This window comes from Mobula hypostoma, chromosome 9 (assembly GCF_963921235.1).
Source record: "Mobula hypostoma chromosome 9, sMobHyp1.1, whole genome shotgun sequence".
NCBI classification, from domain to species: Eukaryota; Metazoa; Chordata; class Chondrichthyes; order Myliobatiformes; family Myliobatidae; genus Mobula; species Mobula hypostoma.
The window spans coordinates 99,999,266-100,012,141 of NC_086105.1; the positions used below are offsets into that span (position 1 = coordinate 99,999,266).

The 12,876-nt window shown below is 42.4% G+C and overlaps 1 protein-coding gene across 2 annotated transcripts in view; it reads right to left on the bottom strand.

Moving 5' to 3' along the window:
* Positions 1-2,842: 2,842 nt before the first annotated feature.
* llgl1 (LLGL scribble cell polarity complex component 1) overlaps positions 2,843-12,876 on the bottom strand; it is a 100,918-nt gene continuing 90,884 nt past the window's right edge. Inside the window, exons 21-23 of one of the 2 annotated variants that reach the window (XM_063058777.1) lie at positions 11,458-11,552; positions 8,212-8,335; positions 2,843-5,827 (exon numbers count right to left, since the gene is read on the bottom strand). In XM_063058777.1, coding sequence (XP_062914847.1) covers positions 5,818-5,827; positions 8,212-8,335; positions 11,458-11,552 — 229 coding nt within the window. In that variant the 3' untranslated portion in view covers positions 2,843-5,817. The remainder of the gene's footprint in view (positions 5,828-8,211; positions 8,336-11,457; positions 11,553-12,876) is intronic. The other variant, XM_063058776.1, reaches the window with a different exon arrangement.

A 12,876-nucleotide genomic window follows, 5' to 3' on the forward strand; every position in this document is an offset into this window, starting at 1 on the left:
AAGAAACACAAGGTTGAGATAGTAAGTGATTTTAACTTTCTATAGTGACTGTAACACCAATACTATAAAGGACTAAATAGGATAGTTTGTCAAATGGGTTCAGGAAAATTCCCTTCATCAGTACATTGAAGATCTAATGAGAGTGTGTGCAATACCCGATCTATTAGGGAATGAGACAGGTGAAGTTTGTGCAGGAGAACATTTTGCATCTCATGATCATAATGCCATTAGTTTCAAAGTAAATATGGGAGACAGAATCTCAACCCATGGACCAGACCCAAATTGGAGAAAGGCCAATTTGACGGTAGGAGTGGATAGGATGTAGCTAATGTTGGTCCGTAAGCCAGGAAATTATAGGCTGGTAAGCCAGACAACAGTAGTGAGAAAGTTATTGGAAGGGACCGAATAAATGAGTATTTGGATGGACAGGGACAGATAAGGAATAGTCTGCACAGTGTCATGCATGGTAAGTCCTGTCTAACCAATCTTGAGTTTTCATTCCCCCCAAGGAAATTACCAGGAAAGTTGATGTTGGCTGTTGTTTACACGGACTTCAGCAAATCATTCAACAAAGTCTTGCAGGAGAGGTTGGTCCAGAAGGTTCAGTCGTTTGGCATTCAAGATGAGGTAGTAAATTGGAGCAGGCATTGGCTGCAGTAGAATGGTTGTACATGATAGCCCTGAGACTAGGACCATAGGGAGTGGTGCCTGGTCCATTGTTATTAGTCACCTATATCAACATTCTGGATGATAATGCAGTTAACTGGATTAGCAAATTTGCAGATGACACCAAGATTGGGCAGTAGTGGACAGTGAGGAAGACCATCAGGGCTTGCGGTGGATCTGGAAAAATGGGGTGAAAATTGGCAGATGGAATCTAATGCAGAGAATTGTTGCATTTTGGGAGGACAAATCGGGGTAGTTCTACACAGGCAGCAGTGAGGTCTGAGGAGTGCAGTAGATAGGAATGAAGTCTGTAATTCATTGAAAGTGGCATCACAGGTAGATAGGGTCATAAAGAAAGCTTTCGGCACATTGGCCTTCATTCATCGAAGTACCCGAGTACAGGAGTTGGAATGTTATGTTGAGGTTGTACAAAACATTGGTGAGGCCTAATTTGGAGTACTAAATGCAGATTTGGTCACCTACCTACAGGAAAGATTGTAAATAAGGTTGAAAGAGTACAGAGAAAATTAACAAGGATGTTGCTGGGACTGGAGGACCTGAGTTATAAGGAAAGATGGATTATGAGGGATATAGATAGCAGGCTTTTTCTACCGAGGTTGGGTGGGACTATGATTAGAGGTCATGGGTTAAGGGTGAAAGGTTTAAGGGGAACACGAGAGGAAACCTCTTCACTCTGAGGGTTGAGAGAGTGTGGAATGAGCCACCAGTGCAAGTGGTGGATGTGATTTCGATTTTAACGTTTAAGTTTGGATAGGTACATGGATTGGAGGGGTATGGAGGACTATGGGCTGGGTGCAGGTTGATGGGACTAGGCAGCTTAAATTGTTTGGCCCAGACTAGATGGGCTGAAGGGCCTGTTTTCTCTGCTGTAGTGTTCTGGAAAAAAGTATAGGAAGCATCTGGATGTGCACCTTTGAAGAATGAATAAAGGCACGGAAATTGAAAAAAAAATCAGATAAAAAGGGACTTGGGAGTCCCTGTGCAGGATTCCATAAAGATTAATTTGTAGGTTGAATGTGGCAAGAAGGCAAATGCAATGTTAGCATTCATTTCAGAGGACTAGATTACAAAAGCAAGAACATAATGAAGTTTTATGGGGCACTGGTCTGTCCACACTTGGAATATTGTGAGCAGTTTTGGGTCCCAAGAAAGACCGTGTTGGCATTGGAGAGTGTTCGGAGGAGGTTCACAAGAATGATCCCAAAACGAAAAGATTATATATGAGGCACATTTGATGGCTCTGGGCCCTTACTTGCTGGAGTTTATAAGAATGAGGGAGATCTCATTGAAATGTATTGAATATTGAAAGGTCTAGATAGAGTGGATGTGGACAGGGCATTTCCTATACTGGGGGGTGGGCGGGGGGAGTCTAGCACCAGACAGCACAGACTCAGAATTGAGGGATATCCATTTGGAACAGATGAGGAAAATTTCTTTACCCAGAGGGTGGCAAATCTGTGGAATTCATTGCCACAGACAGCTGTGCAGGCCAAGTCATTTGGTATGCTTAAGGTGGAGGTTGATAGGTTCCTGATTTATCAGGACATCAAAGGTTATGGGGAGAAGGCAGAATGGCGTTGAGGGATAACAAATCAGTCATAATGGAATGTCGGAGGAGACGCGACAGGCTGAATGGCCCCATTCTGCTGCTATGTTTTATGGCAGGTAATAATGTATGGACAAGTTAATGCATGGCATAGATGTGGACTTCAGCTGTGGTGTGCAGCTAGAAGGGAGAATACTTGGGGTGGTATGTGCAGTGCAAGTGGTTTACTTTAAATTGGATGGCGTCAACCTTCCCTCAGATGCACATCCAGAATTACATGCTGCTGTGCAGAGGGACTTGGGAGTGCTTGTGCATCAATCACAAAGGTTGGTTTACAGGTGCAGCAGGCTATCAAGAAGGCAAATGGAACATTGGCCTTCATTGCTAGAGGGATTGAATTTAAGAGCAGGGAGGTTATGCTGCAAATGTACAGGGTGAGCCCACACCTGGAATACTGTGTTCAGTTCTGGTCTCCTTACTTGGAGGATATACACTGGCTTTGGAGGCAATGCAGAGGTGGTTCACCAGGTTGATTCCAGTGATGTGTGGGGTGGGGGGGGGGGCACATGGCCAAGTGGTTAAGGCATTGGACTAGCTACCTGAAGGTCTTGAGTTCGAGCCCCAGCCGAGGGAACGGGTTGTGTCCTTGGGCAAGGCATTGCTCTGCGACAACACTGGTGCCAAGCTGTATGGGTCCTAATGCCCTTCCCTTGGACAATGTTGGTGTCATGGACAGGGGAGACTTGCAGCATGGGCAACTGCTGGTTTTCCATACAACCTTGCCCAGGCCTGCACCCTGGAGAGTGAAGACTTTCCAGGTGCAGATCCATGATCTTACAAGACTAACGGATGCCTTTAAAGGGGTGGGGGGTTAGACTATGAGAGATTGAGCCTCCTGGGACTGTACTCTGGCATTCAGAAGAATAGGAGATCTTATAGAAACAAGATTATGAAAAGGGATAGATAAGACAGAGGCAGGAAAGTTGTTTCCACTGGTAGGTGAGACTAGAACTAGGGAACATAGCCTCAAGATTCGGGGGAGTAGATTTAGGGCAGAGCTGAGGAGGAACTGCTTTTCCCAGAGAGTAGCGAATCTGTGGAATTCTCTGCCCAAAGAAACAGTGGAGGCTACTTCAGTAAATATATTTAAGACAAAGTTATATAAATTTTTGCATGGTTGGGGAAATAAGGGTCATGTGGAAAAGGCAGGTAGGTGGAGATGAGTCCATGGCCAGATCAGCCATGATCTTACTGCATGGTGGAGCAGGCTCAACGGGCCAGATGGCCGACTCCTGCTCCTATTTCTTAGGTCCTTTCTTTGTGTTTTAGGGATTGGGCACAAGGCAGGGAAGAATCAGTGAACAATTACAGAAAAATAGCCAATCCATCAGCTGCGTTTGAGGCTCCATACAAAAACTCCTTGACTATTGATTACAAGGGACTTCACCTTAACTGCATTAACATTGCTCAGTGGTTAAAGACCCCTTCAAGTATGTTCAATGGATGGGTGTTACCCTTCAAAATCAAAGCAAAACAACTGCAGATGATTGACACCTGAAATTTTTTTTTAAAAAAAGGAAAATGCTGGTAACACTTGGATCAGGGAGCATCTGTGTAAAGAGAAACAGGTAATATTTCAAGTCAAGGACCCTTTATCACAACTGGATCTTCAATTTGCCCCTTGTCATCTCTGACTACAGGTCATTTGTAGGTTTTTAATCTTCAAGTTCCACATAAAGCAACTGAAGGGGAATGTCACTGTTTAAAGGTTTCTCAATTATTGAGCCAAGCACTTGAATGATCTACACAGCAGGTGCTTATAAATGGGATTAGTAATGACTGGTTAGAGTGAAGTGCTGAGTTCTGTTGTGTGATGGACTATCTTTACCCTCTCCACAAGAGTTCGCCTTCAGAGCTCTAGGAAAAAAGCTAGCACTAGTGAGTTAAGTTCATGAGACACTAGATGCTTTATTACTGTTAAAAGCAAAATCCATTAGATAATGTAATGAGCTTTTGTTCAACAGCACACATTCTACTAGAAAATGGTATTGTAAACAGCACAGTCTTAAAAAAATACTGGAATTTTCACAGTGCCTGCGGAGTCAATATCAAAGTGTCTAATAATGACAAGTACAGACAGAAGAATGCAAGTACCAACCGCTTTCCACACAAGGGAACAATCCTGTGAGCAGCCCTGTAGAAATTGCAAAAAAAATCCTTCAAAAATAAAGGAGGCATATTTACAAATAAATTGTACCATTCTGCTTGACAGTCAGTAAAATTAAAGACAAAAATCACACCAGTGCAATACCATTCTATTCAAGAGATGTGACCTATGTAACACTGTTGGAAGCACAGTTAGATATGATATCCAGGGTAATGAGATTCAGCAACAGCAGAAAATGATTAAACATGATTTAAGACCATCAAACTTTGAGAACAATTTCAGATTTCTTCTTCTATCCGAAGAAACTGTGTGAAACAAGCAATTAAAACATTATTCCCTAATCGTAGAAAAGGTCATCGCACCACTGTCATTTTGATGATCAACGCTAGAAAAATAGGAGAACCCAGGAAGATATTTTTCCATTTTGTGCACAGGTATTAGGGAGGGGTGGAGAGGGGAACCTCTATTACTGACACATTCAGATGAAAGCCGAACATAAAAATTGCTTGAGTCTAGCTATTGAAAACTGTACAGTTGAATTATTAAAAACAGCTTAAAACTGGTCATATGCCATCTAAACCTGGCATTGTAGAATGCATGTATGCTACAGTGAGGTTAGTCACACCCTCAAGCCCATTGAACGTGCAAGTGCATTGGCGAATTACATTGAATGTCAAGGAACAATTATACATCATCTCAGAAAGTGGTTAAAATGTAGCATAGTTAAACTTGCTCCAAGGTGTAGATTGCACCGAAATGGTTCAGACACCTGTTTCATTCAAAATTCAACCATTACTATGCTGCAAACTGGAAAACTAAATCAGCTCCCTGTTCTCCCAGGGCTAATTCAGAGAGGCTTCAGTAATCATTGCTCAACCCTTTATAGGAAGGTAAACATTATTCAGGAATATCTACTGAAGGATTCTTATTCATTGAAACCTTCTGTACAAAACAGAAAAGCTGTAAAGGAGAGTCAAAAAACTTCCTTGAAATTTAATTCCTTTTCAAAGTCTGGAAACAGAATGTGATTATGTCATTTAAAGCTGATTCTTAGAGAGGCAGATTTGTGGGGAAACTGATGATCAACTTTCCAAATTCGAAGTTTCTTCCTGTCAAATTTTGGATTTTTTTTCCAGCCATGATATCAGAGGGGTCCCTCACTGACCATATGAAATTCAGTCTTTATAAAGTTATCTGTGTGTAGTGTTGGGTAAGAATGAAGGCAAGTCGGAGGCCACTGGTGCCACGTGGAGATTCAGATAATAGTCTTAGAAGAAAATGTCTTTTGGCACAGAAGCTGTGACAATTTAAACCTCCGTGAAATCGATGTCCATGACCCCAATGCAAGGTAGATAATATTCCCTTTTCTGCACAGCTAACCAGTCACATTGCAAGGTATCCAAAGCTCCTCATTCCATTAGCAGTCCCTGAAAACAAAGAGATTCCAGATTATAAACACAGAAGTCTTTCACACATTCAGCAGATGTACTGAACCCAAATCGGTCACTTTTCCTCTTTTCACTTAAATCAGTGACTCAGTTCTGCTTGAACCAAATCAGCCAGTAACTGACAGTGAAATCACCCATTTTCCTTTGTTAATGGCTCCTGTGAAGCACTTCAAGACAATCAGCAGGTTAAAGGTACTACACAAACACAAATTGTTAGCAGCTGGTTTATTATTAATGAAAATCTTTGCAAGCCATACACAAATCATACACAAAAACATCAAGGTAGTATGGGGGTGGGGTGGGGGAGAGAGTGCAAAATACAGCGTCCCAGAGACAGCGCAGTGCAGATAAACAGAGTGAAAGGCCAATTACATAGATAGAGGTTCATCTAAAGCACGAGAGGAGAATCCAGCAAGGAGGGATACAAACTTAAATAGTTAACTGTTAAACACACTGAAGAGCAGAGCAGAGATTTGGGGAGGTAAGCATGGAACTCTGCATGGGTACTTTTATTCTCATAGGTAGACTAGATAGAATGCTGCTCAATATTGCAGTGAAAGGGCTACGACAGGTAGGAGATTAGGGAGCAAGGCCATGAAGATAGCAGAAAAGAAGTCATCTTGAACAGCAAACACCAAGCAGCAATAGAACAAAGTTACAATAGCTGGCTTTAAAATGAGTTGCACTTGCCTCTTCTTAAGGCTAATTCATCTCATGGGAACTTAAAAATTGTCATCTCTTGTAATTCTTGGATATTGTAGTGAAATTGAAAACAGTCCTCCCGTCTCTCATAGGCCTGGTTTATGCGATCAGCTCTAAATCTCCAGTGGACTCATTTGTTAGAAAACAACTGACTCTTACGTAACCTGGCCTCAACGTCTGCAAACACACACTTTGCTGTGCAAGTACTTGGGGACAGATTTCTTGGCTCTTTTCCCATCTGATTATGGAAAAGCAAGTTTGTAGTTTCCCCATATTCTAATGTATATTATAGTCAGTTCCTGGGGGAAGAAAGGGGAGGTCAAAAGTAAATTGTGAGTACAGAGGCCATTGATGGATACTCTGCTCAGAGTATTTCTGGCAGTAGTAGTGCCAGGTATCAACTCTTTCCTGGTCAACAGATTCAAGCTTCTATTTGATCAGTCATAAATGCTGCTGGCTTTTGAACATCAACACTCCCCAACTTCTCATTTGGGCAGCTCATGCTGTCGTGTCACAGATGATGAACAAAGCAGTTTTAAGTTACAGGACACTGATTTAATAGCAAATGAGCCTGGCAATGGGCCCCCTGGTTGCTATGCCAACAATGAAAGTGTGCCTAAAGCAAAAAAAAACAACGCTGTGAGGAACACATCTACAAATCTAATCCACATGCTTCAATGTAGCGTTCCTCTAACATACAGTCCGATAATCTACATTCTGGCCATGGAGAGGATGGACAAAAGGGAAGCTGAAACTAAAGTAATGTAGGCATGAACATTACCATCAGCATAACTGTGATGAAAGAATCATTGACAATAACATCACACAGAGAGATAAAGAGCAAGTGGGAAAGTACATGGGGTTAATGGCATTGGTTGCTCACTATCTCTGCCTCTTTGGGCACCTCATAGGCAAAAGCAGGAGAGCAATAGGTGGTATCTGGAATTTGAGTATATAAAGTGAGCAAGCAGATAGAAGAAATGATACTATATCAAAAGAGAACTGCAACAACATGAAATGAGATTCATTATCAGTTTTGCCCGTGCACCACATCTCTCTCATCTGTCCACAAGTCATCACATGAAAGGGTGTCATTCTCCAACCCGTGAAATCTGCTCCATGGAATGAAATGGAAAGCCACAGGAACGATGTAATCAGATAGTAATTTACAAAAATTAATATCTGGCCTTCCGTTTGCCAGCACTATGCAAGACCAAACCAAAACCACAGATCAGATAATAATTGTTGATCTTTTGGCTCCATTGAAGGAGTATTGTTTTGACTACACCACAATCAGACCATTTCACAGTGCAATGGAGAACACTGGGATCTTTGAAACACAATGATAATGTTACACAATGAGATCACAAAGGCCTTCTATGGAAGATCTTTAAAATGTAGGATTACGAACTGATAAAGCAGTTTTGAAGCAAATTGCAGCTTCATCTTCGTCCCCCTTTAGGGGTACGCAAAACAGACAGATCTCTACAGAACGGAGATTGCAGCCGAGTCATTGCAGAAGCAATGACAACAAAATTATTCAAATGGCCAAAGCTTTGAATTCCCACTTTCAAGCAATAGTAGAAATGAAGTGGAGACCTGAACCCTAACCATCATCCCTCCCCCACTCACTGCCACATCGCATGGCAAAATATACTCACGGCAAATAGTCTTTCACGTCCTCCACTGTCATGTCACCGCTCGCATCAAGGGTGATGTCAGTGCTGCTGATGGGGGAGTCCAGTGGTGTCTGAGACAAAGCCAGTGAGAAATTCTCCATCACCCCTGTTCACAAGATAAGCAGACAATTTTATACTGGAATTAATAATGCCCAATTGTTCAAAAATAGCCTGCTTATACTTCATAGTTTCTTTCTTGCTCTTCAAAATTAACAACTTAATCCATCACCACAATAACTTAGGGCTTACAAAAAAAAATTGAAAAAAGCCACTGTAGGAACATGCTTTCCAACTGACTGAAAAATGTGATCAAACAGGCTTGGCCTTTTCCTACATCTAGAATTGGTACAAAGCCTAATCTTACCTTTCAATTTCATCTCCCTGTACAACTGGATAGAAACCACTGGCTATGTACGCCACAGTAGTATAGCGGTTAGCACAACACTATTCACCCTGGGGTGTCCGAGTTTGGAGTTCAACACATGGTTTCCTCCCAATCATGAACTGGGTCAAGATAAATTGTCCCATGTTTAGGTTAGGGTTAGAAAAATAGCCAATAGAAAATGACGCTGGAGATATTGTAATGAGGGACACAGAGATGGCAGACGAACTGAATGCATACTTTGCATCTCTTCACAGTGGAAAACATCTACTGTATATACTAGATATTCAAGAGTGTCAGGGAAGTGAAGTAGGTGCAGTGAAAATTACGACTGAGAAGGTGCTCAGGAAGCTTAATGGTCTGAGGGTGGATAAATCTCCTGGACCTGATGGAATGCACTCTCGGTTGTGAAGGAAGTAGCTGGAGAGATTGCAGAGGCATTAACAATGATCTTTCAAGAATCAATAGATTCTGGCATTGTACCGGATGACTGGAAAATTGCAAATGTTACTCCGCTACTTGAGAAGGGTGGGAGGCAGCAGAAAAACTATAGACCCGTTAGCCTGACATCAGTGGTTGGGAAGTTGTTGGAATTGATGAGATTACAGAGCAGCTGGAAGGAAAATCCTGTCCGACTAACCTACTGCAATTTTTGAGGAAATTACAAGCAGGGTAGAAAAAGGAGATACAGTAGACTTGGTGTACTTGGATTTTCAGAAGGCCTCTGACAAGGCCACACATGAGGCTGCTTAGCACGATAAGAGCCCATGGAATTACAGGGAACTCACTAGCATGGGTGGAGCATTGGCTGATCTACAGAAAGCAGAGAGTGGGAATAAAGGATCCTATTCTGGCTGGCTGCTGGTTACCAGTGGAGTTCCACAGGGGTTGGTGTTGGGACCGCTGCTTTTTATAATGTATGTCAATGATTTGGACTATGGGTTTAATGGATTTGAGGCTGAATTTGGGGGGGGGAGGCGGGAATCTCAGAAACATTTCAAATGTTAAAAAGCCTGAACAGTTACTTCCCATGATAAGGAAGTCTAGGACAAGAGGGCACAACTTCAGGATTGAAGAACGTCCATTTAGAACAGAGATGTGGAGAAATTACTTTAGTCAGAGGGTGGTAAATCTGTGGAATTTGTTGCCACGAGTGGCTGTGGAGGCCAAGTCATTGGGTGTATTTAAGGCAGAGATAGATAGATTCTTGATTAGCCAGGGCATCAAAGGGTATGGGGAGAAGGCAGGAAGAATTGGATCAGCCCATGATTGAATGGCGGAACAGACTCGACAGGCTGAATGGCCTATTTCTGCCCCTATATTTTATGGTTAAATCAGAGTTGTCAGAAGTTGCTGGGCAGTGCAGCTAAGGGCCAGAAGGGCCTACTCCATAATAAAAAATAAAATCTTACCATTCTTTCCTCCTCACTGCATTAGCTATTGCATTTTCTAAGTGCCCAAGGAATTCCTACTTCCAAACAATGCAAAAATGAAGCTGCAGTCTATTAGATCAGCTACATCCAAGTGACTCCCATGGAATTAAGGTGAGTGATAAATTAGTTCCAAATTGGACGGTGGCAGGAAACAAAGCTAATTGCAATTTTTTTGCAACTGGAAGGTTATTGATTCAATATTCAGTTCCTTTGGATGAATGAGGTCATTTGCACACAAGTGCACAAATGGACCTTGTGGTTTTAGTGAGGAGGAAAGCACGACAGCACTGGAAGTTATAGGCGGATTTTTCAGTTGGGCAGAAGTGGCAAACTGAATTCAGTCCAGACAGAGACATTGCATTTGCAGAAATACCATGCAGCATATGAATAAAGGATAAAAAAAACACGTGTGAAAGGACAGATGGACCTTGGAATCTGCATCAATACGTCTTTAAAAGCTCAATACGGTGGCTGAAAAAGCTATGTTGAAACAAAGAATTTGAGAGACAGGACTGCAAACAATGTTGATTAGAACTCTGAGTATTACATAGTCCTTGACGCAGTGGGAGAGATGTGTATGCACTGGGGAGGGTGCAAAGCACATTTACAAGGATGATGCCATGACCCAAAAACTGTGGCTATAAAGGAAAGACTTGATATACTCAGGCTGTTTTTATCTGGAACAAATGGAGAGGAGACTTAACTGAAGTGCATATATTTAAAGAACCTAGCAGTACACCGGAGAGATCCATTTTCCTCAGCAGCAGTTAAAGGCCAGAGAGAATAGATTTAAAGTAAGTGGTTGAAGGATTAAAGGGATGCTGAGGAAAAATACTTGTACCCAGAGAGTGAGTAGGGCCTAAAATCCACTCCCTGTTGAAATGGTGGGGGCTCTTCACATTTAAACCTGACTTCAATGTGTACTTGAGTCATGAGGTGCCAGGCTGGGTAAAGTGGGTTTACCAACACAGACAAAGGGATGAATGGTCTCCCACGATGTAAATCTAGGATTTTGCAATTTCTGATCCTGCCCTCCAGCTACATTTCATTCTGACAGTGAAGCTCCTCGCCAAGTTGGAAAAATCAAGTCTCTGTAGGGTTTTCATGTAAATCAGACACCAAACCCTGATTAGCTTCATGTCCCTGCTTCTTTCTGGTTAAAGAGAATTTCAGCTGTGAAGCCACAGTTCCTACAGTGAGGAAGAGTCCTGTACTCATGTCCCTTGACTGGTTTTCTATTCTAAAATTCTTCCAGCTTCATCTAACACAGTTTTTGCTTTTTAAAATGAACTCCAATTCCTTCCTCAGTTTTGCTTTCAAAGTTCTTCCATTCATTCCCAAGCTTTGTGGTGAATAGCTTCTAGCAGATGCTTGAGAGAGCATCACCCAAAGACAGAGGCTAGCGAGACATACCGTCAGTAGCGCCCAGCAAGTTGTTTTCTTCTTTGTTCTGAACCCTGTGCATTCCATTGGAATGATTCACCTTGGGCGATCCCTGCAAGTTATTGCTGAATATTTAGGAAGGAAAATCTCAATTACTGCAGGAAGCTACAATGGAAACCAAGACCCAGATAAAAAAGATCAGCAATAATCCAGCGAACATGCTGCGGTGCTCAAACGGAGCTTGTCTACAGACACCACCTGGCTCAGTATATATTCCCTACAACGTATTGGCAACAAACAAGATGCAAAGCCACAACTTGCCCAGACTACATCAAGAGTGTCACTTTGTATCACGAACCTTGAAAATCAAATTCTATTGCTCCATCTTTGTGAACCTGCCATTCTGGGAATTCAGTTATCCCAATCAAGTTGCTAAAGGAGAAGATGCAGCATTTTAAGGTGATAATGATCATACAGAAATGAGAACTGAAAGTACAATACATTGCTTCTGTTGCACTGGCTTTCTAACAGTTTGATAGAAGCAATGTATTGTAGTTTCAGTTCTCATTAACACTGCATTGAAATGATGATCCTGGATTTAGAGTCAAGAGTACTAAATAGAAATAGGTCCCCTGGCCCACCATCTAGTCGATGCTGAACTCTCCTTCTGCCTAGCCTTATTGACCCACCCCTCGACCATAGCCTTCCATATACTTGTTCAAACTTCTCTTAAATGCTGCCAACAATCCTGCTATTAACCCGGTACTCTGCTTGAAATTCAACCTTCACACTTTTCCAGATTGAACTCCACCTGCCACTTCTCAGCCCTGCTCTGCATCCCATCTCTGTCCTGTTATATCCTACGGCAACCTTCTGCACTATCCACAACACCACCAACCTTCATGTCATCTGAAAATTAATAACACTCCTCATCCAAGTAGTGCAGGGGTCCCAGATCCCTCGGGAACACAGAACGTAGAAATTTACAGCACATTACAGGCCCTTTGACCCACAATGTTGTGCGGACCATGTAACCTACTCCAGAGACTGCCTAGAATTTCCCCCAGTGCAAAGCCCTCTATTTTTCCAAGCTCCATGTACCTACCTAAGGGGCTCTTAAAAGACCCTATTGTATCTGCCTCCACAACCGTCAGTGGCAGGGCATTCCACACATCCACCCCCCTTTGTGTGAAAAAAATTACCCGACATCCCCTCGACTATGCCCTCTTATGTTAGCCATTTCAGCCCTGGGAAAAAGCCTCCGACTATCCACACGACCAATGCCCCTCATCATCTTATACACCTCTATCTGTTACTCCAAGAAAAGGCTGAGATCACACAACCTATTCTCATAAGGTACTCCCTCCAATCCAGGCAACATCCTCGTAAATCTCCTCCGCACTCTCTCTCATATCCACTTCCTTCCTGTAGTGAGGTGACCATAATTGA